The sequence below is a fragment of the Tenrec ecaudatus genome, chromosome 11 (genome assembly GCF_050624435.1).
Source record: "Tenrec ecaudatus isolate mTenEca1 chromosome 11, mTenEca1.hap1, whole genome shotgun sequence".
Classification (NCBI taxonomy): domain Eukaryota; kingdom Metazoa; phylum Chordata; class Mammalia; order Afrosoricida; family Tenrecidae; genus Tenrec; species Tenrec ecaudatus.
Window position 1 is genome coordinate 93,741,379 of NC_134540.1, and position 27,360 is coordinate 93,768,738.

The following is a 27,360-nucleotide window of genomic DNA, read 5'->3' on the forward strand; positions in this document are numbered from 1 at the left end:
TGGCTCTGAACTGACAGTAATTCCAGGAGACCCAAAATGTTTTGAAGGCTCACCAGTCAGATTGGGGGTACATGGAGGTCAAGCTATGGATGGAGTTTTAGCTCAGGTACATCTCACAGTGAGTCCAGTGGGTCCTTGAACCCATCCTGTCATTATTTCCCCAGTTCCAGAATGCATCATTGGAATAGACATACTTAGTAACTGGCAGAACCCCCATAATGGTATCCTTGAATAGTGAAATAAGGGCTATTGTGGTAGGAAGACCAAGTGGACACCATTAGAATTGTCATTTCCTAGGAAAGCAGTAAACCACAAGCACTACCACATTCCTGGAGGATTGCAGCGATTAGTGCCACCATCAAACACTTGAGGGATACAGGGGGATGGGGGTCGGTGGGGATTCCTCCCACATCCCCATTTAACTAACCTATTTGTCCTGTAAAACAAACTAACTAACCAAAAACCAGATGAATCTTGGAGAATGACAGTAGACTATTGTAAATTTAACCAGATGGTAACTACAATTGCAGCTGCTGTTCCAGATGTGGTTTCATTGATTGAGCAAATTAATATTTCTCCTGGCACTTGGTATGTAGCTATTGATCTGGCCAATACTTTCTTCTCAATACCAGTCTTGAAGGGCCACCAGAAGCAGTTTGCCTTCAGCTGGCAGGAGCAACAATACACTTTCACAACTCTCCCCCAGGGATGCATCAACTCTTCCACCCAGTGGCATAATTTAGTCCAAAGGGACCTTGATCACCTGTCTCTTCCACAGTAGGTCACACTGGTCCATTATACTGATGCTCTGTCTCTTTCACAGAATGTCATACTGGTCCATTATATTGATGGCAGTATGCTGATTGTACCCACTAAGGAAGATGTATCAAAGACTCTAGATTCATTGGTACAACATCTGTGTTCAAGAGGGTGGGAAATCAACCCAAAGAAGACCCAGGTGCCCTCCATTCAGTAAAATTTCTAGGGGTCCAGTGGTGTGGGGCATGTCGAGATATTCCTACTAAAGTGAAGGACAACATATTGCACCTGGTACCCCCAACAACTAAACGGGAGCCACAACACCTACTGGACCTCTTTGGATTTTGGAGGCAACATATCCCACATTTGTATGTGTTACTTTGCCCTATCAAGTGGCATGAAAGGCTACCAATTTTGAGTGGAGCCCAGCATAAGAAAAGGCTCTGAAACTGGTTCAGGCTGCCATGCAAGCTGCTTTTCCACTGGGACCAAATGATCCAGTTGACCCAATGGTGTTAGAGGTGTCAGTCTCAGAGATACAGCATGGAATCTTTGGCAGGCCCCTATTGGCGAATCCCAGTGTAAACCAGTGGTTCTCAACCTTCCTAATGTTGCAACCCTTTAAAACAGTTTCTCATGTAGTGATATCCTCCCAACCATAAAATTATTTTCCTTGCTACTTCATAACTGTAATTTTGTTACTGTTGTGGGTCATTCAATCCCCAAAGGGGTCACGACCCACAGGTTGAGAACTGCTGGTGTAGACCCTTGGGATTTTAGATTAAATTCCTGCTATCCTCTGAAGATAACTAGTCCCCTTTTGAAAAACAGCTATTGGCCTGTTACTGGGCCTTATTGGAGACTGAGTACCTCAGCATGAGGCCTGAACAGCATGGCTGGCCATCATAAACTGAGTATTATCTGACCCACAGTCACAAAGTTGGACATGCACTGCCACACTCCTAGAAACACAGCACTGATTCCACTAAACTGGCAGCTGAAAATGCCCCCTGACCATTTGGGGTTCTTCATGCTTTTAGATCAACAAGTAATAGAAGGGTGTAACTGTATTGAGTGGTATGATTGATCCTGATTACCCAGGGGAAATTGGACTGGTGCTACATAAGGGAGGTAAAGATGATGTCTGGAATCCAGGAGATCCCCTAGGTCAGTGGTTTTCAACCTTCCTAATGCCATGACCCTTTAATACAGCTCCTCATGTGGTGGTGACACCCCCCCCAACCCCAACCATAACATTATTTTGTTGCTATTTCATAACTGTAATTTTGCTACTGTTATGAACCGGTGACCCCTGTGACAGTCATTGATCCCCAAATTGATCCCCAAAGGGGTCACGACCCACAGGTTGAGAACTGCTGCCCTAGGCCATCTCTTGGTACTTCCATGCCCCCTGTGGTTAAAGTAAATGGCAAACTACAGCAACCCACTCCTGGCAGGACTTCTAGTGTCCCAGACCCCTCAGGAATGGTCTGGGTCACCTCCAAAGAAGAACCACCGCCAGCTGAGGTGCTGGCTGAGGGCAAAGGAAATGCAGAATGGTTAGTGGGGAAAAGTTCTACTTATCAGTTACAACCATGTAATCAATTGCAAAAGTGAGGTTTGTGATTGTATTTCTTCTTCATATGTGCTTATTGAATATCTTTCCTTTTTCATGTATAATATACCAGATACAAATAGATTCAGTGTTTTCATTTATATTTTGATAGATACATGATGTTTCATTAATGTCTGAAAATTATATATGGGTAAAGAATTGTACCAAACTGGACTGTATTAGGTTTACTGTGCCAACCAGGCTTCCATAGGAACATGTGAGTGGAATTTAATCAAGTACCAATTGATTGAAGGGCAACGCAATAAATGGCTAAGGCCGGCCCCCTTCTCTCCTCCTTCCTGGTGATCAGACCAGTGTGTTGCTGCCTGAGCTAGTTCTTTGCCTCAACCTTGTGCTGCATTGCCTGTGGTGCGAACCAACCCATAGATTGTGTAGCTAGAGCTGGAAGCCACTTCAAGACCTGCTGGAACATACATCGCTTGAGCTCCAGGGTGGTAGATTATACACATGCTTGAGTTGGAGATCTCATGGTGGTCTGCTTCGATATGCTCTGTGTGCTACTGACTGTTGCTGCCCCACCCTGATGTCTGCTGCCTTTGGGGCTGACTACCTGTCTTGCCTGAGGGCAGACTCCTTCTGCCTCGGGGAACTTGAACTGGCAGCTCATGTGAATTGAAGGACCTTCAGTATATTATTTCATGAAAGTGAGAAGAATTGAGCCTTCCATACTGCTGTGTGGACTAATTAGCTGTTTTATTCCTTCTTGTATAAACCAGTCTTTTTTTTAATCATATAATCATAAGTGTCCTAGTTTTGTTTCTCTAGAGAACCCTGCCTAACAAAAATTAATATGGAAAACAATTTGGCCTTTCTCATGGAGCTAAAAACTAATTGAAAACAAAGGGCATGTTGAATATTTTGGAGTAGGGTATCCAAATCTGTGGTGAGTCTACATTTCTGGGGCAAATTAGTGTAGGTTTCAGACCTCTAACCCAGAGAAAATAGCATCCATATTGAGTGGCCTGGTACAACATCCACATTAGGGACAACGTCCACATTGAGAGGTGCTGCGTGAGCAAGTAAACCCCAACAAGAGTGAGGAAAGCACTTACGTAGGATGGCAACTTGGAATGTGGAGTCAGCGTCTGAGCATGACGTGGGATAGGGGAAAGGGCTGTGGTTAAAATAATAATGGTTGGAGGTTGATCAAAGAAAATACTTAAAGGATAATTAAAGCTGGGTTTCTTGCTATCAGAAAAAGGGAGTTTCGAATAATGAATGAGTGAAAACTAGAGTCAAGCCTATTTTGGTTTGGAATTAGATTGGTTTGTTAACTCCTGAGAACTCAATACAGATACATAGAGAAGTATAGTCTAAGTTCAGGAGCATATATATATATACATAAAATTACATATTTATAACTTTAATAAGGAAACCATGACTATATAAATTTTAATAGACAACTCTCCAAGCGTTAGAAGGAACAGAGCATTTAGTTAAATCACTACCCACAAAGGTGAAAATGGGGCTATTAGGCTGCACTGTCTAGAGAAACAAAACAAGCAACCCTCACACGTCTAAGAACTTTGTGTCAAGAAGTAACTTATATCAAGAACGTGTCCCAGCCCAGTCCAACTCAAGTCCATGGGCCTGAAGCTAGTCAGAGCCCATTTTAAGACTCATAAAGCTGCCTGTTATTGATGCAGAAACCTGAAGGGGGAAGCAGGGAGACCACAGGCCAGTGGGGGCAGAGCCACATGGGGCTAAGGTGTGTGGAAACATGGCAGGGCACTGACAGCTGCTCTCCAGGCCAGCATTTGAAAGGATCAATCTCTAAAATGTATAGCAAACTTCAATGCTCCAACAACAAAAAGACAATCAATCTGACTTGGAAAATGGGTAGAGGGCATGAACAGTCACCTTCAGCAAAGATATTGTTGTAGTCACCTAATCTTTTGTCAATTTGAGGATTAAGAGTGTAGGGGTGGAGTCTAGCCTGTCAATCTGGAGATAGCCAATGAGCCCTCTGTGTGGGCATGACCATCTCCTGAGAATTATGGGAAATACGGTACTTCCTCCTTGGAGGTGGGAACCACTTTTCTCTCTGACACTCCCTGGGAGACATGGCAACTGAAAAGACACATGGACCCACCTTGATGCAGAGGCCCCTGCCAGCACTGAGATGTTTCCAATGACAGTGGTTCAAAGACTTTCTACCCACTGGCTTGTTTTTCTACATCTGGCGTCATTGCATGTGTTTTGTATGAAGAGGACTTTATTGATTCATATCGGACATGTGGGCTAATATCGGACTTTATGGACTTGGTCTGAACGGGGCTAGGATGTTTTTTCAATGTTTCATTGCTATTGTATATAAATCTCTTCCTTATATACATATGTGAGTCCATGGATTTGTTTCTCTAGTCTACTCAGACTGACACAGACATACAAGCTAGATGCCTTTGATTCAGACTCACACTTTATGTACGATAGAATGAAATATGGCCGGGTCCTGTGCCATGCACTTCTTCATCTCCATGTGCAGTGGATCATTTAAGGTTTGCTGGGCACTTCCTTTAACGCAACTGGTTCTGACAAACTTCAAGCATATCAAGTTTCTTGATAGGGAAAATATAGCCCCATGAGGGCTGCATTAATATAGGACATTATTAATCATCCACACACATTGACTTAAATGCCAATGGCAGAAAAAAATATTACTAAGATTTTCTTGAAAAGGCATGTTATGAAATGTAAAGTCAACATGACTGCATGTTTGAGCTTTTGCTCATGTTTACATTCATTTAAATACCATGCTAAAGGCCTATCATTAACCAGTAGTTCAATATAACATATATTTAATAATATTTACCTTTAGTGTATGTAGAATAATACTCTTGGGAGAAAGGAATATAAACCTAAGTTCTGTTTTATCCACACTATTATGAGAATAAATATTGATTTCACTACAAATTCAGAACTTTTATTTAACATTAAAGAAACTTAATGTCTTTCAATGCAGCTTAACAGAAGATGAGAACAAGAGACTAAATACAAACTATCTTGACTTTATTCAAACTTTTAACGTATCAATTTATTGCATATGTCAGTACAGAAAAATAGAAAGTATATTTTAAAAGAAATTTTTTGTAAAAAAAACAAATGTAAATGTTTGCTTGCCACAGTTGGCACAAAGCCTATACATAACTTAGTTAAATTTTAGTTACAAATTTATTACTGCTTCAAATGAAATATGGCAAATAACAAAAAATGATTTCTTGAAATTGAATTCTGATTTTACCCTGAAAGAACTTGAATATGTTGAAAACAACTTGAATTTTCATTATATGCTGTACTGACAGAAAACAATCAATTATGTTAAAACAATACAGTCATCCCTGTTACATATGTAAATATGGCACTTTTGATAACAAAAAAGTCTTATCCATGGTTCTAATTTTAAATCTACATTTTAAAATACAAAATATAAATGGAGGTATATTTGAGCCATTTGGCAAAAACGTGTTCACGACTATTTCGGATGACTAATTGCATTTGTTTCACCAGACAAGTGAACATATTATTTCTGATTAGCAAAATGTTAACGTCCATATATATGGCAATATGAATAAACAGAGTATTTTCTATTTTCTACTCTGTTGATTTAAAAAATAGATGTCTGTGCTCTGTCATTTCCAACTTTACCTGAGTGATATGAAAACACCTAACTGCAAGCAGATAATCTGAATTATTTGACTTAATTTTTCCTTTCCTTTTAAAAAATAGTTATCAAACACAACACAAACGAAACAGGGACCAGTGGAGAATTTCAGTAGATCTCATTCAAGACCTAAAAGACAAAGTGATTCCCATTACATACTTAGAAGTTAAATTCTTAACCTCAAGGATGGAGCGGGACTCAATCATATAAACTACTCTTATGTAAACTAAGCTGTCAGAGTTTGCAAGATTATTTATAGAAAACTGACTGCAGTCTTTGTTCTTTAATTCCACCATAGCAAACCTATTTCTACTTCAGATCAAATGTTATCAACATAGCATTCATTTAAGCATCCATACTGAAACCAAACTCACTGTCATTGGGCCGATTCTGACTCAGTGAGCCTGAGGGCAGGGGAGAGCTATCCATGGAGGCTTCCAACTCTCCGCGGAGTTGCTGGTGGTTCTGAACTGCTGACCTTGAGGTTAGCAGCCCAATGTAGAACCACTACACCACCAGGGCTCCTCAGAGGATATGAACTCTCAAACAGGATTACAACGTAACTACCTCAGTAAAAATGTACTAGATGTGTAGAATTACTGTATCTACTGCTGAGTGTGATCAAATAATTTGACTCTCCTGTAACAAAAGTTGGCAGCAACTAAGGGAGGCCCGTCTGTGCAGAGCAGAACTACTCCACAGGTCTTCCAGGCCGTCCCTTTTGGGAAGCAAATTGCCAGGTCTGTCTTGGATTTGACCACCCAACCTTCTGGCCAGCTACCCCATGCTTAACCATTTGTACGCACCCAGGGATTCAGAAAGAATATTTAGAATACCGTTTTAATGAAAAATATAATTTTCTTAAAAGTATTTGTAAAAACATAGGGTAATGGCTGTGAACTACCCACCACTTCGTGAGAAATGCTTTATGCTTCTGCTTTGCATTGTTGATTCCTTTTCACCAATCTGATCAATTAATTTCCTATACCTAAATGTTAAAACAAACGTTTCCTTTTCTAGTTGTTTCAATCCTATTGGTCTTTCACCATGATAATTTCTTCCCTTATACTTTTCAGGTCAATTACAAGTTTGCTTTCAATAATCCCCTTTGGACTTTATTCTAAATGAATCGTGTACTGACTGCATGAATCACTCTTGGTTTGCCAAATATAGTCTTTCGTTAACACAAAATTCATAAACTCCTGTAGCTGTTTTTGTATTAATGAGCCAAAATTTACTTTTCAAGATATATAAACACCATTATCCCTGATATAGTTCCTAAATGGAGAAAATCAGAAAGAATTCATGCATGGACCAATTGTTTGGGTCATGAAATTAAGAATGCCTTGATAAAAGGGTGCCCTGGGCTACACAGAACTCTGCTAGTAGAGTTTGTGTCTTTCCCCATGTCTCTTAGGAAACAGTCCCAAGCAGAAGCTGGTAAATAAAGATGTGATTCAATTCTAGACAAAATTTCCTAGCTACATTGCAAAGAGGTGCTTTAACTTTACAATGAGATTAAGGTACTAAATGGTACCCGAATACTCCTCTTTATCTCCACTCTCAGCAGTAAGCCTGATGTACTAAAAACAGAGAATTAGAAACAAAATACTGATGAAAAACAAGTGTTTATGCTTCATCAGCAGTTACAGATAACGATCAAACCTTCTACTGTGCAGTACACTAAAATGATCACAGGAAAGCATAGGTGGTATTTTGTAAACTGTAAAGAATGTTACAAATATAAGGTATCCTACATAAGGTAGTTTCTAAATATACATTTTATAATAGGTTTTTCTTTTCAATACACTATTATTTAAGATAGTCATTCTACAGAACAATGATTTGACAAGATGAAAAGTAGCCTTTAATTTGGGTGAATTATACATACAAAATACATCTTCTATGTTGTGACCAATTCTTTTTTAAAAAAGCAAACTTCACAATTAATCATTTATAGAAAAAACATTCTTTAGAAATTATATTTACTGTAATTTAATTTTCTAAATACCGGCATGACATGGATAATGTTATTTGGCAACGTATTTCTAGCCCTATCCCCATGGAAAGAATTTGAAATCAAAGTCAAAATTACCAACTCATTATTTTTCTGAGCTAGCTACTTTCAAAAAGCCAGTATCTATAACTATAAGTTTCTAAATATATTGTGAAGCTGACAAAACAATGCACAGAGTTCATTTACATCTAATTATTGAAGACTTCTTGAAACAATATAGCATGATTATGCCTGCCAGTTTTAAGGGCTATCTTTTTAAGTAAGATTTTCTTTTTCACTTTTCATTATATCAAAATACTACCTCTCATTTACAGCCACTGAACTGTTAAATGTGGTATAAGGTTGCATTAAAAACTCAGTATTGCCTTCATTCCCACAATCCTACAGGTAAAAAAAGAAGTTTTCTCAACAAACCGTCTCTTGGTCCAACAGTTCTACTGCAAGGAAAATAAAATATTAAACCAAAAACCAGAGGATTTTTTTTTGTAGTAGTTGTTGCTGTCATGTTAGCTTTTGTTTTGGTGGATTAGCTATACCTAGACAAAACTCAGAAAAACAAGCTCACTGCCATTGAGTTAATTCTGACTCATTGCAACCCTACACTGAGACACTGGGACTTAAAAATCACGTGAGGGAAGTTCTGTAAAATAGTATGTACAGTGATGTAATGATAAGAATTTCTAATTATTAAACAAGTTCTAATATTTATCATGGCTGCTATTACTGGTTCAGCTGTAGACTTACAAAATTGACATAAGCTAAAATTCTTGGTGCCACCAAAATTACAAATGTTAAAAAGTTCAAATATGCACATTGAAGCTGCAGTAAAAGTCTAGATTTCTATTTTTACATGCCATGATCCAGACCTGTACCTAACAAAAACACGGTACATCTATATTGGAAAATGGGGTCCCATTTATTTGTAAAAGAAAAAAAAGCTGGATGTCAGCATTCACCAGAGCAATATTGAATAGCAACCTGCACGTAGGCCTCAATTTTATTTCTTGCCAAAATCAAAATCTTTTACATAAAAATAGATATAACCCAGGTAACAATATACACCAGTATATGACCAGTGCTATTTACATTTAAAATGTTGCATTGCATAATTCAAGGAAGAAAATACAATCATGCATTTTATATTAATGTTTAATGTGAAAAATGCAGTTACAGAACTAAGTTTGCTTACCATGATTGTCCCAATATGTACTAAAGGAATAATAGCCAAGGCTTCTGGTTTACCTTTTCTACTCCCAGTCACAAATTTAAGTGTAACACAGATCAGATTTTCCTTAGCAATAAGGAACTTTGGAGATCTCTATTATACTGGCATATTAAAGTAAATATATAGATACAGAGCCACACTGAATTTTTTGATGAAAATGTATGAAATAACCTCAAGAATTATACTCCTTGAATTGTAAAAAACTATTTGGATCATTATAAAGGAGCATTAAAGTCCTTGCAAAGTTTAATATCACTCTTCAGACAAGTACAGACATAACACTTCTAGAAAGAAACATTCTTCATTCTGCACAAATTAAAATACAGTGCATTAATCAAAAAAGGATACATTATATAATTGTTACATTGGATGACGTTTTTGCCATTTCCTCTGGAGAATGGCTCTTGATGACTTCTTTGATGAACTGTTCGAGTGCGGTGAAATAGCCTTGGCACTGCCACGTGTCATTATGAGTTCCATCTGGGAAGATGGCTAATCGCTTAGTCCGCGAGGGGGAAAGTTCATAGAGCTGCTTCATCATCACTGGTGGAATTAGTTGGTCAGAGAGTCCAGAGATGAAAAGAGAAGGCATTCTGCACTGAGAGATTTTTCTGTAGGACAAAAATTTATTTTTGTAGCACCATAAAGGAAGGTAGCGCATTGGGAAGAATGAAAACAAAGTACTGGCCATATGTGGTATACTCAAAAATGTGTTCTCCACCATAATGGCTGAAATCCTATGTGAATTTTCAGAAGCCAAATGAATAGCTACTGCTCCTCCCAAGGAACGACCAAAGAGAAAAATTTTTGTTTTATCAAGATCAGGTCTAGTCATCACATAGTCTAGCACAGCTTCAGAATCTAAGTAGAGTCCTTCTTCACTTGCTTCTCCTTCACTTTTCCCATATCCTCGATAGTCAACAAGCAAAAGATTCACTTTGAGGTTAACCAGCATAAGCAATGCATTTGGTAACCTATGACCTATATTGCCAGCATTCCCGTGAAAATAAATTATAGTTGGGGAATATGGTGAGTTGTCTCCAGTGTATCTGATCAATATAAGATTTAGACGGAGTCCATCTTTGGTTCTGATGAAAATGTTTTCGTGTGGAATACCAGTGGGCATAGGAACATAAAGGCGCGAAGATGAAGGTTGTTCTGGAAAATAAAGCAATACATCTTGGAATTTATATAGAATACCTGCTATTGATATAAATATTAACAAAAGTAAGATAATGCCTCCATACAGATGAAAAGTCACTATTAAGGGTAAGAGAGAAATACGGCAGAGAGCCCATGACCACGAAGCTAAGGCTATCAGCCATCTTTCAACAAAGTTCCACAGCATCCATGACTTTTCCATTGTAGCTCTCCGCGAATTATTATTCCATAAGTAGCCTAAGGAGACCAAGAGAGACATGATCATTATTTGATAGCTATTATTTTAATAGAGCCAAGATGTAATAAATTACGGTAATAAATGCATCTTTAGAAATCAGCATCGATCTACATACAACAGTGGTTGCTATAATCCTTTCTCTTTCTGTTCACAATACCCACTCTACTTGATCTTTCCACTGCCATACTTAGGAAACACACACATTTATCAAATAACATTTCAATGCTTCTTTACTGCCAGATACTTTCATTCACGTTTTCTTATCAATGTGATAGAAAAATATGTTGATGCGTTTTCCTATCATTTTAACATTTAAGGGCACAGTGAATTGACCACAGCACCAGGGCTGCAGATAGCAGAAATGAAGTAAACAAGCAGGGTTCCACAGCTTATTCAGGGCTACTACGAAGATATGTATTTTCAGGCCAAACTTTATGTTTTGAGAAGTGGCTAATCTTATCAAGTGTAATCTAATAAACCATATTGTCATTTTTCCTTTTTGTATCATAGTAAAAATATCTCCTGTCTGCCTGGAGGAATTCACATCTAAATGTAAATAATAATGCAAATTAAGCTTTAGACTTTAGTATTCTTTTAATTTTAAGAAAGAGTATAATATTGTCTTTCACATCTGATTAAAAAGAAATTCCAGATTAATGTCATGAACTGTGTTTCACTTAAAATATAATCTCTTTTGAAGTTAGACACTGTGGGGTCATAGATTTGCCAGGTGTCAGTAAATATGGAGAGAATAAGGAACAGACATTTTATTCAAGAAATAGAAACAAATGAAACCAAATTGCCTACTGGAAAAAAATTTATTAAAAACCAAAAAATTTATTAAAAAACAAAATTCTGAAATATATGATCAATATAATGAAAACAATAAATGATTCAAAGTTATTTTTAATATGAAATTAAATCAAAATATTTATGGGTTGTCTTAAAAAAGAAAGTAGAACTAGTCTAGTCTTTATGTACTTAGGTACCTAAATGTAAGAAACAAACTATATTCTGTTTTATATACTGAAAGCATCAACACAAAGAAGAATGTTTCTTAATAGGCAAGATTTTATAGTTGATTTAAAATGTCTTTACATTTTATATGTTATAGTTAATGTTTTATAGTTGATTTAAAATGTTTTATCTAACTGAGAAACAACAAAGCCCACATGGAAGAAGCACACCAGCCTGTGAGATCACAAGACAGAAGGTGTTGAAGGGATCAGGTATCAGACTTCAAAGACAAAAAAAAAAAATCATAGCATTGTGAATGAGGGGGGAGTGCGGAGTGGGGACCCAGAGCCCATCTGTGGGAAATTGGACATCCCCTTGCAGAAGGGCTGCTGGAAGGAGACAAGCCAGTCAGGGTGCAGTGCAGCAATGATGAAATGTGTAATTTCCCTCCAGTTCTTGAATGCTTCCTCCCCCCACTATCATGATCCCAATTTTACCTTACATATCCGGCTGGACCGGAGGATGTTCACTGGCACAGAAAGGAACTGGAAACACAGGGAATCCAGGACAGATGAACCCCTCAGGACCAGTGGTGAGAGTGGTGATACCAGGATGGTGGAGGGAAAGTGAGGGAGAAAAGGGGGACAGATGACAAGGTCTACATATAACCTCCTCCCTGGTAGGCGGACAGTAGAGAAGTGGGTGAGGGAGACATCGGATGGTGTGAGATATGACAAAATAATAATTTATAAATTATTAAGGTTTCAGGAGGGAGGGGGAGCAGTGAGGGAAGAGGAAAAATGAGGAGCTGATGCCAAGGGCTCAAGTAGGAAGCTGGTGTTTTGAGAATGATGATGGCAACATATGTACGAACGTGCTAGACACAATTGATATATGTATGGATTGTGATAAGAGTTGTATGAGACCCTAATAAAATGATTAAAAAATAAAATGTTTTTACTATATGCCATCATTTAATAAGACGTTGAAAATATGAAAAAAACAAATCCATTGCCAGCTAGTTGTTGGCTCACAATGACCCTATCTATTAAAGTAGAATTTCTCCTTTGGGTTTCTGAAATTGTAAATCTTTAGAGTTGAGAGCCTCATTTTTGTCTGGTGGCACAGCTCATGAACTTGAATGGTAGACCTTGTAGTTAGTAGCCCCAGATGAACCCACTATGCCACCAGGCCTCCAAAAACTATATAAAATCAGATTTAAACATCGAGAGCTCATAAGATTAAATTGAATCAGATAAATTATAGAGAGATAATTAGATAAAGATGAGACAGATGACTTAACTAAACATCTCACTAATACATATAAAAACTACAATACTATAAACCAATGGTATGGCATTTTTGTGAGATGTCTTAGAAATCAACACTGCCACCCAGTTGTAGCAAATTTTATTACAGTTACTGTTACAGTAGTCCAAAGAAAAACATGTACTGTATATACTTGTGGATAAGCCAGGTTTTTCAGCATATTTTAATGCAATTTTTGTGGTAAAATTGGTGCCTCAGCTGGTATTCGGGCCAGCTTATACTCCAGTATATACAGTATGTGGGGCAAAACAAAAATCCAACTTGAAGAAAACTATTTAAGGAATATTCTATCCCAGCAACACCTCTTCTCAGCAATGTATTTCTCTGGTTTTCAGACTCTCAGCCAAGTGGCCCCGTGCCCTCCGCCTTGTTTTGTGGGCCAGGAAGCCAGTGCTCCCTCACTGTCCCGGCACTGCTGCTCTACCTGTACCTCTGGTCTCAGTGTGGACCTGCTGCTTTGTCTCACGATCTCAGTAGTACAGCCTCTGGTGCCTTCTGCCACTTCACGCAGAGATCTTACATACACTCCACTGGTGACACTTCTTTCTTGATGTTGACGAGATTCTCCCTCTGTGATTCTGGGATGCCCCTCTCTCTTCGATAGCCAGCGGAATAGTGTGTTTGAGTGAGTTCCCACTCCGCGTGACTCAGTGTACAACACAAAGACACACGGCCCAGTGCTTAGCCATCCTCACAACTGTCATGTTTGAGCCCACTGCTGCAGTCTCTGTGTCAATCTCCTGGTCTTGAAGGTCTTCCTCTTTAACTCAGAATGTCCCTTTCCACAGACTCTCCTCTCCTAATAACATGTCAAAGCGTGGGAGACAGTTTTACCTTCTTCTCCTCCAGAAAACATTCTGGATAAACTTCCTGCTAGACAGAATTGTTTGTTCTACTAGTACAGTGGTCCTCAACCTTCCTAATGCCATGGCCCTTTAATATAGTTCCTCACGTTGTTGTGACCCCCCCCCCAGCATAAAATTATTTTTGTTGCTACTTCATAACTGTCATTTTGCTACTGTTATGAATTGAGAAACCTCTGTGAAAGGGTCGTTCACCCCCCAAAGGGGCTGCAACCCACAGGTTGAGAACAACTGTACAAGCAGGTCACGGTCCTTTTAATATTCTTTGCCATCGCCATAATTCAAGTGCATTTTTTTCTTCTCTGGTAATCCTTATTCATTATCCAGCTTTCACATACAGATGAGCCAAGTAAAAATAAAAAGGCTTAACTTAGACACTCCTAATTCTCAAAGCAACATCCTTGCTCTGTAACACTTTAAAGAGGTCTGTTCCAGTGAGCACCTCTTGGTCTGTGTACAGTAGCGTTTCTCAAAGTGGACCCATACTGGCCCCTGGGTGGAACTAGAATGACTAAGAGGGTGGCAAAAGCAGAGATTAACACTTGATCCTCATTGTCATGAAGGCACTGAATTTTTCTGAAATGGGTAGTAGGCCAAGTAATTTTGGGAACCTATAATGTACAGGTCTCACTGGAGTACAATTCTAGATTTGTGTTCTAGATTTCCCATTCTTCACAATGCTATCCAGTTTGCTATCATCCACATCACAGCAACCTACAAGCCACCACTGTAGGTGGCTGATAAATGAGTGGTGGTCAATGGCGGTTGAGAGGGGGGGAATTAGATATGCAGAGGATAGACACTAAGTCCACAACCTCTCATCTCCCAAGCTGCATCTATATTATAAACACTATTACCGTATATTTTTAGTTGTACCATAATGCTTGTATCTTTGAAAATTTATCTAACTTACTCCATTTTTAAATTCTGCTTCTGCTATGTTATCATAGTAGCTTTCACATGTCAAACTTTGCAAACACTGATTTGTGGCTTTAATCACAAGTTACTTGTTTAACTACTAAGAATTTGATGAACCAGATTTTATCAAGCTCTCACATAAAATTCAATATCTAATGAACTATCTTCAATAGACCCTACAACAATTCATCTCCTAAGTGGCAATATATTGACTTTGTTTTTGTTATTGTTAACTTACCTTCCAACATACTTAAATTCTTTATGTTTCTCCCAAAGGGTAGGGGTTTTAAAGGCCTCGTTCGCTTTCCCTTAGGCTACCAAATTCTTTTCCTCAGTAATTCCATTCTTTCTCATGGTTCAATAATTACCTTTGTAATAGTCCCAACTTATATCTATTCTTCATCTATAATTTCAATCTATTTCATTGTTATCTTAAACTTGCCCAAAATGAAACACATTCTCCTAACTTGTTGAAAGCTTTACATTACTTATGTATAAAAATGTGTGATGCACAAATACATCCACCCACCTGCCTACTAACCTATTTATCTATCTGGGTCCTGGTGGCTAAGTAGATTACCTGTTGGACTACTTAACTTCAAGGTCAGCAGTTCAAAACCAACAGTCGCTCCTCAGGAGAAAGATGAGGCTTCCTACTACCATAAAATTAATCTTAGAAATCCACAGGGAGAGTTCTACTCTGTCCTTACAGGGTCACTGGGTCATTGAGAATTGACTCAATGGCAGTGAGATACACACATACACACACACACACACACACACACACACACACACACACACAGTTTGATTTGGGGATTCACTGTAAAACAAAATGTTAAATAAAAGTTGTTATACTCAGGGAAAGAGTGACCAGACTTAAACCCAGTGCCGCAAGGTGTGGAGTAGGGAACCAGCTGAGAGGTCTGGGAGGCTGGCCCCATCACCAAAAATTAAGTGGATTCCTGCCCCTCCCCTGAGAAGAATTTGTTTCAAAGGACGACATTGATTCTGCAGCTCTGGTAGAGGTACATATCTGATCAGAGCACATGGGAGCAGATGAAAGGGGAGGAGGAGAGAGTGGAGCACAGCCTGCCCCACCAGGCCGTGAGGATGATGTTCCTGATTAGAGCAGCCAGTCCACAGAGAGAACAACAAGGCTGGCCCTACTATGAGACATGATGCCCCTTAGTGACCAATGGTGCTACAGGGGACAGCACCGGAGACAGTATGGGAATTGCACCTGACCTGATCCCACCACACCGAGGCAAAGCACTGGGGGAGTGCAGCGGAACAGCAAGGGAATGGAGCGGCAAGGTCCCCAGGGAATGCTGAAAGTGGACTTTGGGGCCAGGGAATGGTGCCCCAACAGGCTGGACTGGAAAGCACTCCTAAAGGCCAACAAACGATCTTTGAACTAACTACAAGCTTTTCTTTCTTGGGGGGGAAAAAAAAAGTTGTTATACGATAATATAAAAAATAAGGGCATTATAATAAAATGCTTAGATCATGCTTTGAATTAAAAAATAAATCACAGAAAAACAACCTTGTGACTTCTTTGTGCATGAAGTGGTTAGAGGTTCTATATTAATATTAATAAGCATTTCTCTAGAAATAATCCATTCAGTATTAATAGTTGTTGTAATGTTTGTTTCCCTTTTTAGAGAATGGCTTTGAAGTATTAGCTATATCTTGAGGTGCTGTAAGAATTTTGATCACATGATTATAACTTTTAGAAATGCTAACGATCAGCTTGAGAATTTTGTCTTCATCAACCAGGCAACTTTTGGTTTGTTTTCACCTTCAGTGCTCCTGCGATGCTTGTCGGTTAGCATTCTGTGGTGAAGTAGGTATTCATGCAGTGGGCTACAAATCAAAGGCCCTTGCTTCCAATCCACTAGCAACTCGTGGAAAAAAAGGATGTGACAGTCTTTGTGCATGGATTCAACTTTAGAATCCTGATGGGGAGTTTGGCTTGTCTTACTGAGGTGGCTCAGATTTGGAAATTACTCGGTGATAATGGGCACATGATAACCAATTTAAGAAAGAATTTCTCAACCATAAAGCTATCAGAAGAACCATTATAACCACCAGCAATATGTTTAACAGTTAGTCAGTTAAGGGCAAGCTAATTTGATATCCACTATTGATCTCATTTTCTATCAGTCAATAACAGCAGCATGCTCACATATAGACAGGATTGATGGTTTGGTGACAGAATTCTTGCCTTCCATGAAGGAGACATGGGTACAACTACTGCAAAGTGCACTTTATGGAGACACCATTAGTCAGTGAGTGGAGGCATACATGTTGCTCTGATGGTCATAGCGGAGCTTCCACACTAAATACACTAGGGAGAAATGGTGATCTACTTCTAAAAACCAGCAAATGGAAACCCTATAGCTCACACCAGTACAATCTACTGATTATGGGGACAGCGCAGTACTTCACTCTATTGGGTTGGAGTTACATGAGTTCAGACCCACCCAACATCAGCTGAAAACAATTCTTGTTTATATAACTACTACCCATTTTCACAAAAGAAATATTTAAAAATAAGAGAGCTGGGGGATGGTGACGGAGGTGTTTGTGTATTAAGTTGGGGAAGAAGAAGAGATTCCCAATAGTTCCACAGCTCTGTAGTTCCTGGACCACTGACAACAGTTCCAGGGTGATTTCCCAGTCTCTTCAAAAAGAAATAATAGATACCAAATGCACCCTGTCATACTATTTACACAAAAGGACAGGTCATAAAGATGTGCAGACACTCGCGAGTGCTGCTGTTGTTAGCTAAATCAACCTGCAGCTCTTCTGGAGCCCATGCACAAAGGAACCAAATGCAGGCCCTGTATATCCTCGTGATCAGTAGCAATACTGCGCTGCGGGTCTCCATTGGCTGATATTCAGAAATAGACTGCCAGGCCTTTCTTCCTAGCATCTTAATCTGGAAGCTCTTCTGAAACCTGTTCAGCATAACTCCACCAAAGCTTCAACTGGCAGACACCACTTATGGGTGGTAGCTATGTTTGAGATGTACTGCACAGGAACTGAACTTAGGACCTACTGCATGGAAGGCAAGAATTCTACCACTGAATCAGCTTAGACCTGTAGACTATAAAAAATGATCAATGTTCAGTCCTTACTCAGATACCTCATGATCTAACCAAGATCAACAGCAAAAAAGAAAACCTGAACTCACTGCCATCCAGTCAATGCCAACTCAGTGATCCTATAAGACAGGGTAGAACTGCCCCTGTGAGTTTTGAAACTGTAGCTTGTACTCCAATCAGGAGGTAGACATGGACATATTTAGCCATATTCATCTAACATAAGATCATTTAGTTATACAGGAGACAAAGAATTTCAATAAATACTTAGTAAGTATATTATAGAAAAATTAAAAGTACTTGAATTGGATGAACTTTAAGGTCCCTATTAAGCCTGATAATTTCCTAGGCCAGTGGTTCTCAAAATGTCATATTCCTAGAAGTTCTGAAGATCCTTTCAGAGTCTGTACGATAATTTAGAATAATAGTAATAATATCATTATTTGCCCTTTTCACTATTTGACACTTGCACAGATGGTACTAAAGCAATGATGAGGAAGACTGCTGGTGCCTAACAAAACTCAAGGCAGTGGTAACAAACTGTGGGGATTTCCTTTACAATACACTCATAATTTTAGTGAGCTCACACTACAAACAAGACAAAATTTCAATTAAGAGTGTCCTTGCAGTAGCAGAAATGTTAAATCTCAACTACATATCAATGAACTTTACTGTAGAAATTGTTGAACTGGTGTGGTTCATGGGGCATATTCTTATCAATAAAATTTAAAAAAATTAAAACCTCCCATTACCCAGTATAAATCTTAGTATTTTATGTAACAAAATGTGAAGTATCCAATTTTAGTTGTCAGCTGACCCAGCCATTTTCCTCACATGGTATTATTTTTATATGAGAGAACAATTGGAAACTGGTTATTCAGATGTTAGTGTTCGGCAGTCATTTTAGGCACAATGGACTAAGTGCCATCATCACTAATTTACCTCGCTTCCCAATCCTCAAGAGACTTTTCTGATGATACCATGATGGTGGTTATATTAAAGAATGCGGTTCTTCATTAAAAAGTATAAAATGTGTCAACATTTGAAATAATTTGCAAAACTGAGTAAAATCAGTACTTTCCAAATGACCAATAAATAATGTCTATCACACAATCGGGCACGGGAAAAAATTCGTTAAAAATCAAGATAAACCCATGCATTTTAATTCCTTGATATTAGATTCTACAATACAACTAATTTTTAAGAAATTATCATCTGTTGGATGATGGAATAGTATTCAATAAAAATACAATTATCTAACAATACTATAAAAATGTTCCATGCTAACTATACAACTGTGTGAAGTCTGGTTTCTTTCACGTGACTGAAAAATAAACATAACCTGAGACTGAACGTAGAGCCAGATATGGTAATCCTTTGGGTCTTCTTTTTAAGCAGAAATTAAAAGTATTTTTTAAATGTTAAATGCTGCCATAATTCCATTTTTTTGTAAATACAGTTATGGTAATATGGAATGGATTTATTGTTATTTTAAGGAATAAAAATCAGTATTTTTAACTTCCCTTAATTTTAAATACAGTAAGTACCTAGAAATGTAACCTACATAGAAAAACCTCATTGGGGTTCTCCGCAATATTGAAAAGCATAAGGGTCTCTTAAAACCAAAAAGTGTGAGGACTGCTATTTAAAGTCTGAATTACCTTACTGCCTTTCTTACTAGCGACATGCTTCCTTCAAAGAAATAATCAAATACTACATTTACATAAACATCTCTGTGTATTATAATACATGTAAGCCCTTACAGCCTGCTGACGAAGAATACTGAATTGCCACGGACTGCGAAAAGAACAAACAAATCTTTCTTGGAAGAAGTACAACCACAATACTCCTTAGAAGCAAGGATGGGAAGACCGTCTCGCGGACTCTGGTCAAGTTCGCAGGAGAGACCAGTCCCTGGAGGAGGACATCATGCTTGGTAAAGCAGAGGGGCAGTGAATGGGAGGAAGGCCCTCAGCAAGATGGGATGACCCGGCGGCTGTAACACTGGGCTCAAGCTCAGGAAGCATTGTGAGGATGGAGAAGGGCCGCAGCGTCTCCTTCTCTTGTACACCGGGGCTCCACGAGTTGGTACCAACTTGACAGCATCTACCAACGACAGCATCTACCAACAACAGATGCTGCAAGAAAATGATCTTTAAAAAATTACCGAACATTTTTCAGGTTCTCAGGAATCATGACAATTGACCTTCAGCTGTCTTTGTGAAAGTTGGCTATAACAGTTGTTGACTTAAAGCATAACCCAAATATTGCTGCTCACATCTTCTCAGTAGCTAAATCCTTATTTATACCCATTATGAACGCCTCCTTGCATATGTTTTCTTCACTCCAGTCTAAGCTTCTAAATTTGCAAATGAAACTGGTTATCTGAATAATACCCAAAGTCTTACAAACTCTATCTACAGGTGATAGAGAAGAATGAAAGGTGGAGTTGAAAAATAGACACTAGATTAAAACCAACACTGTTTTTAATAATGAGTTGTGGTTGTTGGATTTTTATGTGAATTTGCAGTGTTGTAAAAGTATAGGGTTGGAGTCCATCTTCTCAATCAGGGCACAGCCTGATGAAGCCTCCTTGGAGATGTGGTCTTTTCTATAAGAGACCCTGGGAACTTCTCTATGCCATTTGCTTCCTCCTTGCTGGGCCTCTGTTCGCCTCCAGGGGTGGCACCCTAGGAGTCAACAGGCAAGCAGTCAGTGCCCTGCCATTTCCTATCAATGTTGGATCCAAGTGACTGCACCCACCGGTCTGTGGTCTCATTTCCCCTTCACCTTTCTGTACCATTGGCCTTTAGTTGCATGAGTCTGAAGAGGGCTCTGTCTAGCACTGGACACATGGATGCCTTCTTGATGTTGAATTAGTTATTATAAACTTCTTTCTTATACATATGTTTGTCACTAGTTTTGTTTCTCTAGCTGGCCCAGCCTAACACACTAGTAAAGGGTAAGGTTGGATATTTTGGCTATGTAATCTTTAATAGGAGTTGAAAGATCAGTAAAAGACAGGCAAGTAGCACCAACATTAAAAACAAAGTCACTGCCATCGAGTGGATTCTGATTCAGAGCAACTGTATAGGCCAGAGTAGAACCGCCCCAGTGGGTTTCTGAGACTAAGTCTTCACCAGAGTAAAAAGCCTCATCTTCTTCCCTAGGGGCAGCTGGTACCTTCAAACTACTGACTCTGTGGTTAGCAGTCACTATGTAACCAACCCACTACACCACAAATGTCTACAAATCTCAGATGTGTACAAATATAGTAATTTATATTTCAGTTAAGGTTTGTTATATATTTTGTTTATATATTTAGTCTCTTATTTACCAGAACACTGTGATCAAGGCAGCACATTTTTTCAGTATACATAGTTAAAACTATGGAAAATGCTTTTTGTTAAAGAAGAAATCTTTACATAGTAAAACATAGTTTATTTTAGGAGTAGTTAATGAGAGGGAAGAGGGAAAAGTAGGGGAATATATACATAAACATGAAACTGTCATGACGAGTTTTTAAGAATTCAGCAGGTTTTTTCCTGTGCTTCAGTAATGAAACATAGCATTTATTCTTTCCAATAAAAAGTAATGGAAATTATGACCAACTGTTCATTAAACATTGATGCAAGTTAGAATAACAACCATCTTCAACACCTTACTCTGGCCAAGACTATTACTCTTCTATTGAAGTCATATATATGGCTAAGTTTCTTACTCGTCAAATATTTTATCAAAAACCAAAAACTAAACTAAATATAAATAAAAACCCCAAAATAAGAATAAATTCAAACTGTAAGAGTAGATACATTTTAATTATCATGCCCCAAGAACCATCAAAAAATGAATCCCCAAATCAGGCAAATTTATTATTGCTCAATTATAGAAAAAATTATATAATAAATGTTGGAATTGGCCAACAAACATATGCTTATTAAAATTGTTTCCAATTATTAAAATTTTAATATTGTATCTTGCATATTAATTTATTGACTGCCAAGAAAAGTTCCTTGAAAACTTAGAAGTATGTTTATACATATACATATATTTGTTTTATGTATATTTGTCTAAATATGAAAACAAAAAAAAATTGGGCTAAAAGCTACACAATCCTAACACAATTTTAGAGAAAAGGCTTAAGCCTTCAGCATGTTATTATTTCCAAAGGAACTCAAGTGTATTCTAAATTGATCATTTTAGGAACAGCTTGCTTAAACATAAAAATTGCTTACACATTGAAAACACAGCCACAAGGAAAAAGATCTAGGTTCAAATGAAGACGATGACAAGTTGAAAGTAATCCCTGTATCCTTGCTAATACAGCTCTCAGGGGAAAAGAATCAGTATCGTCTGGTGCTCATTAATTACTCCGAGAAATTAGCTGCTTCCAATCACTTCTCTCTCCCGTCACATTTCAAGTTGCATAGAAGTCAGATTCAACATTCTTTCACCAATGTATACTTTTTTCTGTGAGGCACTGGGCAGAAACCATGCCAGCTGCTTCGCTGAAATGGAAACACGATTAGCTGCTATTGGTATGTAAGAGACACCACAGAATGAATTATCTATTTCTCTAATGGTTACCCACATGTCATCAATAAATTTTCTTTTTAATGTCTATTAATAGTCCTATGGGACAGATGAACAGTAACTGCCTATGGAGACAACCGGGTAGTAATTGAAGAGTTCAGAGAGCATTTTAAACTAGAATTTAAAGCTGCTTAAGCAAATAGCTCAAACAGATTATCCTCAGCAGCCACAGAGTAGCATTTTCACACTTTCCCCCTCACTCAAAACAGACTCCACAGCAAACAGGCCTACAGTCAATGCTGAAAGAAGAGAGATAATACAGTACTGTCACTATGGAAGCTAATCACAATTTGTTCTGAGACTTTAAATAGCTGTAAGAAATAAAATAGGAGCGGGGAGAATCCACAAAACTAAAAAGGCAAATAATGGTGCTAGAATTAAAGTTAAGTTTCTAGCAGGTTCCAACTTATAAAGGGGTAATACTCTAAAACTTTACCTATAAATTGTTTAATGAAACTGAGATTTGATAATCTCATAAACAGGAGAGTTATAGAAGTGGGCTGATTGCCTGACCAGCTCATAAATACACGTAATTCACATCTTGAGAATACCACACCTCTGTAAGGGACTCCAGTAGATGCATTAGTGTAGAGTAAGAACTCTATGAAACAGTAAGTGTAAAACTGCAGTAGTGTATTATGAGGTCTGTCATCTGAAGAAAAATGGGCTTAATTAGAAGAATTTCTTACATTATGAGCCCTTTTAAGGTCTACACTACACAGGGTATTTAAGGGTGTTAGAACTGATGTAACGAAACAAGAATTACATCTGTGAGTAATAATTGAGTCCTTAATTAATGAAAACAAGAGAAATAGAGTCTCCTGTGGTGAATGACTTGAGGAAAACTCAAGAAAAACGTTAAGTCCAAGAGTTCCTTATACCCACAAAGTTCTCCTGTCCCTAGACAACTTGGCGAGTAAAGCCTGCATTCTGACAGCACAGAGGCCTGAGGTGTGACTGAGAAAGGAGAGTGCTTGCCATCAAGTCCATCCGACCCACAGCGACTTTAACCAGGGTTTCCAAGGCTGGTTTGAACCGCTGCCCTTGCAGTGAGCAGTCCAATGTGTACCTAAAAGTGTCACGAGGATACACACAATTTCCTAAAATGATGTCCTTTCAAAATTCCAAATTCACTATCAGTGGGAGGCTGTCTGGTATAGTATACAATGGGGCAGCATTTTCTGCTAGCATTTTCTGAAGTGGTAGCCTAAATCTCTTAGTCTCTCTAAATATGTGTAAGTATTTCCTCACATGTAAGGTGAAACATAACTGAAAAAAAAACTTGAAATCAATGTAATTCGGAAACCAGTTCGCATGAAACAAAATTTAAAATATTTTATTACCTTCCAAAGCAGAGTACGTGAAAGTAAGTATAGAGTTCTGCTAGATTTGGATGAAAATATTCAGCCTCCCTGGAGATTACCTTGAGAATTTGTATTGAGAAATTAGGTCACAACCTTAGTCTCCCTTCACGACGCCGATCAGATAACAGCTTCTCCAGGAAGTCTTCCTTAAATTCCTACTGCCAGATTTTGTACAGTGTAAAAATGTCTGCGGGGGCACTTAGTGTAATTTAACTACTTACATCTCTCTCTTGCCTACCTAGACTTCCATTCCTTGATCGCAGTATTACAACTTACTCATTTCTGTACTTTTGGTGTATACCAGTGTCTGGCACATCCAGGCCAAATTTGAAACCACTGCCATCAAGTCAATTACAACTCATATTGACCTAGATAGGATTCCCGAGAGTAGTATTTACAGGTGCAGACCGACTCATCTTTCTCCCACAGAAAAAATGGTGGGTTGGAATTGCCTACCTCGCTGTTAACAGCCCCAATGCCTAATCCACAGCATCACCAGGGCTCTGTTAACAATTACTGAAACGCGCAATTTATGTCGTCAGTAAAAAAAAACCAAAAACACTGAAAGTCAATCATGAATTCTAGCACGAGTGGAATGTGTTTCGTATTTTAAATTGACTAGTTAGTAAACACTTGTGACTCCTTTAGGCAGGCACACAGATATTGCATCAAATGTCCAAAAGAAAACATGGAAGAGGACCTGATGCAAAGGGCTTAAGTGGAGAGCAAATGCTTTGAGAATGATTGGGGCAGGGAATGTGCGGATATGCATTACACAACTGATGTATGTATATGTATGGACTGTGATAAGAGATGTAAGAGCCCCTAATAAAATGTAAAAAAAGAAAAGGAAAAAAAAAATGATTAGGGCAAAGAATGTACAGATGTGCTTTATACAATTGATGTATGTATATGTATGGATTGTGATAAGAGTTGTATGAGGCCCTAATAAAATGTCTTTAAAAAAGAAAATATACAAAATAAATGTATTAGGTGACTTTGCTAATAAAAAAATTTTTTAAAGATTAAGAAAAGAAAAAGAAAACATGGACAGGATTAGGGAAAGGGAACCAGCAAAACACGGGGGCCTTTGTATTTGGTGGTCACTGTTCTCACTCACTGCCATCGAGTCGATTCCGACTCACAGTTCAGTCTAGGGGCCGAGCAGAACTGGCCCTTTGGGTTTCCATGGCTGCACATCTTTATAGGAGCAGAAAGCTTTATTTTTATGCTAAGCAGCTGGTGGTTTCCACCTGCTGATATCGAAGTTGGCAGGTCACCTCAAAACCTGCTACGTATGTAGTGGGCTACATACATGCACACTGGCTGCTGGATTCTAGGTCAGCAGTTGAACCCACAAGCATTCTGCACGAAAGATGGAGCTTTCTCCTCTCACCAAGAGTTACAGGCTTGAAAACCCAAAGGGCCGGTTCTACCCTGTCCTTTGGGGTCACGATGAGTCAGAGGGGATTGAATGGCGGTGAGTTTGAGTTATTTTTTTAGTGGTGCTACAGGGCAGAGTAGAATTGTCCCGTAGGATTTCCAACAGGCTGTATGTCTTTACACAAGGGGGCTGCCTCTCTTTCTCCGGAGGAGTTGCTGATGGGATGAGTGCGCTCGGCCACCATGCTGCCAGCACTCCTCATGACAAAGTACACATTTGTCAAGGAGGTCTGTGAAAGCAAAGGCTTATTTTGTTGTTGTTGTTCAGAGGTATTGGGCAATAACCCTGGTGAAGTATTGAAAAAAAAATCTAAGAACAACTTTATTGTATGCACAAGTTATTATTATTTACAACAACAGCAACAACAAGGAAAACAGCACAACAAACTTTGCCAGGATCTTATAAGTCTATGACCAGATCAGAACGACTCCGGCCTCAAACCCAGTAACAGATCTGCCCTTCCACTCTCTCACGCGTGTGTGAGAGGGTCAGGTTGAGAAGAGGATTTCTGAGCACTGGCTTGTAAATAAAATTTAAATTTCATCTGGGTCCCAAATACAAGAGCCACTGGTAAGTACATAAGCACACCTTACTTCCGGGAGCTGTCTTCTCGTGTTCCCTTTCTGGCTGTGCGATTTCAGGGTTAAAACACTTTCCGGAGTGACAGCCACAGGCAGGGGTCCAGTCGACTTGGACCGTCGGAACCTGGGCTTCCGTCAGAGCCTCCTACGCTGAGCCCCACGCTTAACCCTTTCCTCCACCTGAGGTGGGACGTGTTGACTTCCTCTATTTAGGGTCCCCTGGCCCTCACCTCGCCGGCGGGATAAAGGTGGCAGGCTGCGCTCGCCCCGGCCGGCCTGAACACCTGTCAGGGCGCCCGCCCTCGCTCTGCGGAGCCAACCTCGCCGGCCCGGCTGGCCGGCCCCGCAGGCTCGGACGCCCTGGGACTCCCACTTACTTGGACTAGTTCTTAGGCAGCACAGTCGGCTGGGAGCTCGAAGCCGGGTGCCGCGCAGCCGTTTCCACCCGCGCCTCTTCCGTCGCTCTTCATCCTCCTCCTCCGGCAAAGGGGCCGCCGCCGCCGCCACGGTCTGCTCGGGAGCTCCCGCGGCGCCGCTCTCGGCGCCCCCACTTCCGGCCCCCGCTCAGGTGTCTCCGGCAAATGCCACCGCCGCGTCCCACACGACCTGCTCTCCTCCGCCTGGCTTCCCGGAGCGCAAGACGCCGCCTCCCTCCCGGGCATGCGCACAGAGCGCGTCTGCGGGACGGTCCCGACGCGGGGCGCGACGGTGGCTCGGACGGAAAAGAAACCTCGGTTGTCCTCCTCGGCAGGAACGCGGAGGGAGCGCTAGGGAGGGGGGAGGGCGCTTCGCTGCCCCCGTGCGTAGGCGGGGTTGCCTGGTCCTCCCTAGAGACCGGGCGGCTGTCCCAGGACTTGCTCCCCGGGCAGCCCACACGCCTCCCAGCCCTGGGCAGGGCTTTTGGCCCGCGCGGGAGGTCTCTGGATTGGAGGTGTAGGAGGCGAATCTGGGGCAAGGCCAGCTTGATGACCTTGGGGAACTCACTGAGTGCCTCAACGCAACGATGCAGTTTTTATTGAAGAAATGGTATCGAGCTTATAGGGCTTTTATAAGTATTAGTATGATTGCTGGATGTAATGATTATAGTACTTAGCCAGGACTCTTTTATCTTCCCCCAGCGCGGTCTGTATCCAAGAGTCCTATGAGCGCCATGTGTCAGAGGCAGGCAGGGTTGTTGTTTGGGTTTTTTGGGGGTTTTTTTTGGTAAAACGTGAACATTGGACAATTTGGACAATTCTTCCAAAACACAGGGGAAGGCCCTAAAGCTTAAGCTTAATTAGTTTTACAATCACTCACCTCTAGGTACTGATTTGTGCAGGTTTTTTTTGTTTCAGCAAAACAAACACCACCACCCTCCACCCACCACCCTGTTATTCCCGAATCTATTTGCCTTGTTTTTATCTATGCAAAGAATATTACAAACACACCCCAAGATGACAAGTGCTTATGGCTTTTATATTTGCTTCCAAATTGATAGCTCGAAAAGTTCTAAGAGGTTCTCAATGATAGC

At 39.7% G+C, this 27,360-nt stretch overlaps 1 protein-coding gene across 2 annotated transcripts; it reads right to left on the bottom strand.

Moving 5' to 3' along the window:
• Nucleotides 1-5,395: 5,395 nt before the first annotated feature.
• Nucleotides 5,396-26,517, bottom strand: ABHD13 (abhydrolase domain containing 13). Of its 2 annotated transcripts, XM_075563432.1 has the most exons (3): nucleotides 26,228-26,517; nucleotides 22,104-22,376; nucleotides 5,396-10,696 (listed from the first exon to the last, which is right to left on the bottom strand). In XM_075563432.1, the coding sequence occupies exons 2-3, from the start codon at nucleotides 22,105-22,107 to the stop codon at nucleotides 9,648-9,650; spliced, it is 1,053 nt and encodes a 350-aa protein (XP_075419547.1). In that variant the 5' UTR covers nucleotides 22,108-22,376; nucleotides 26,228-26,517; the 3' UTR covers nucleotides 5,396-9,647. The 2 variants fall into 2 exon arrangements, with proteins under 2 accessions (XP_075419547.1, XP_075419549.1); XM_075563434.1 differs by lacking the exon at nucleotides 22,104-22,376 and having other exon boundaries at nucleotides 5,397-10,696; nucleotides 26,228-26,515.
• Between the last annotated feature and the right edge of the window lie 843 nt (nucleotides 26,518-27,360).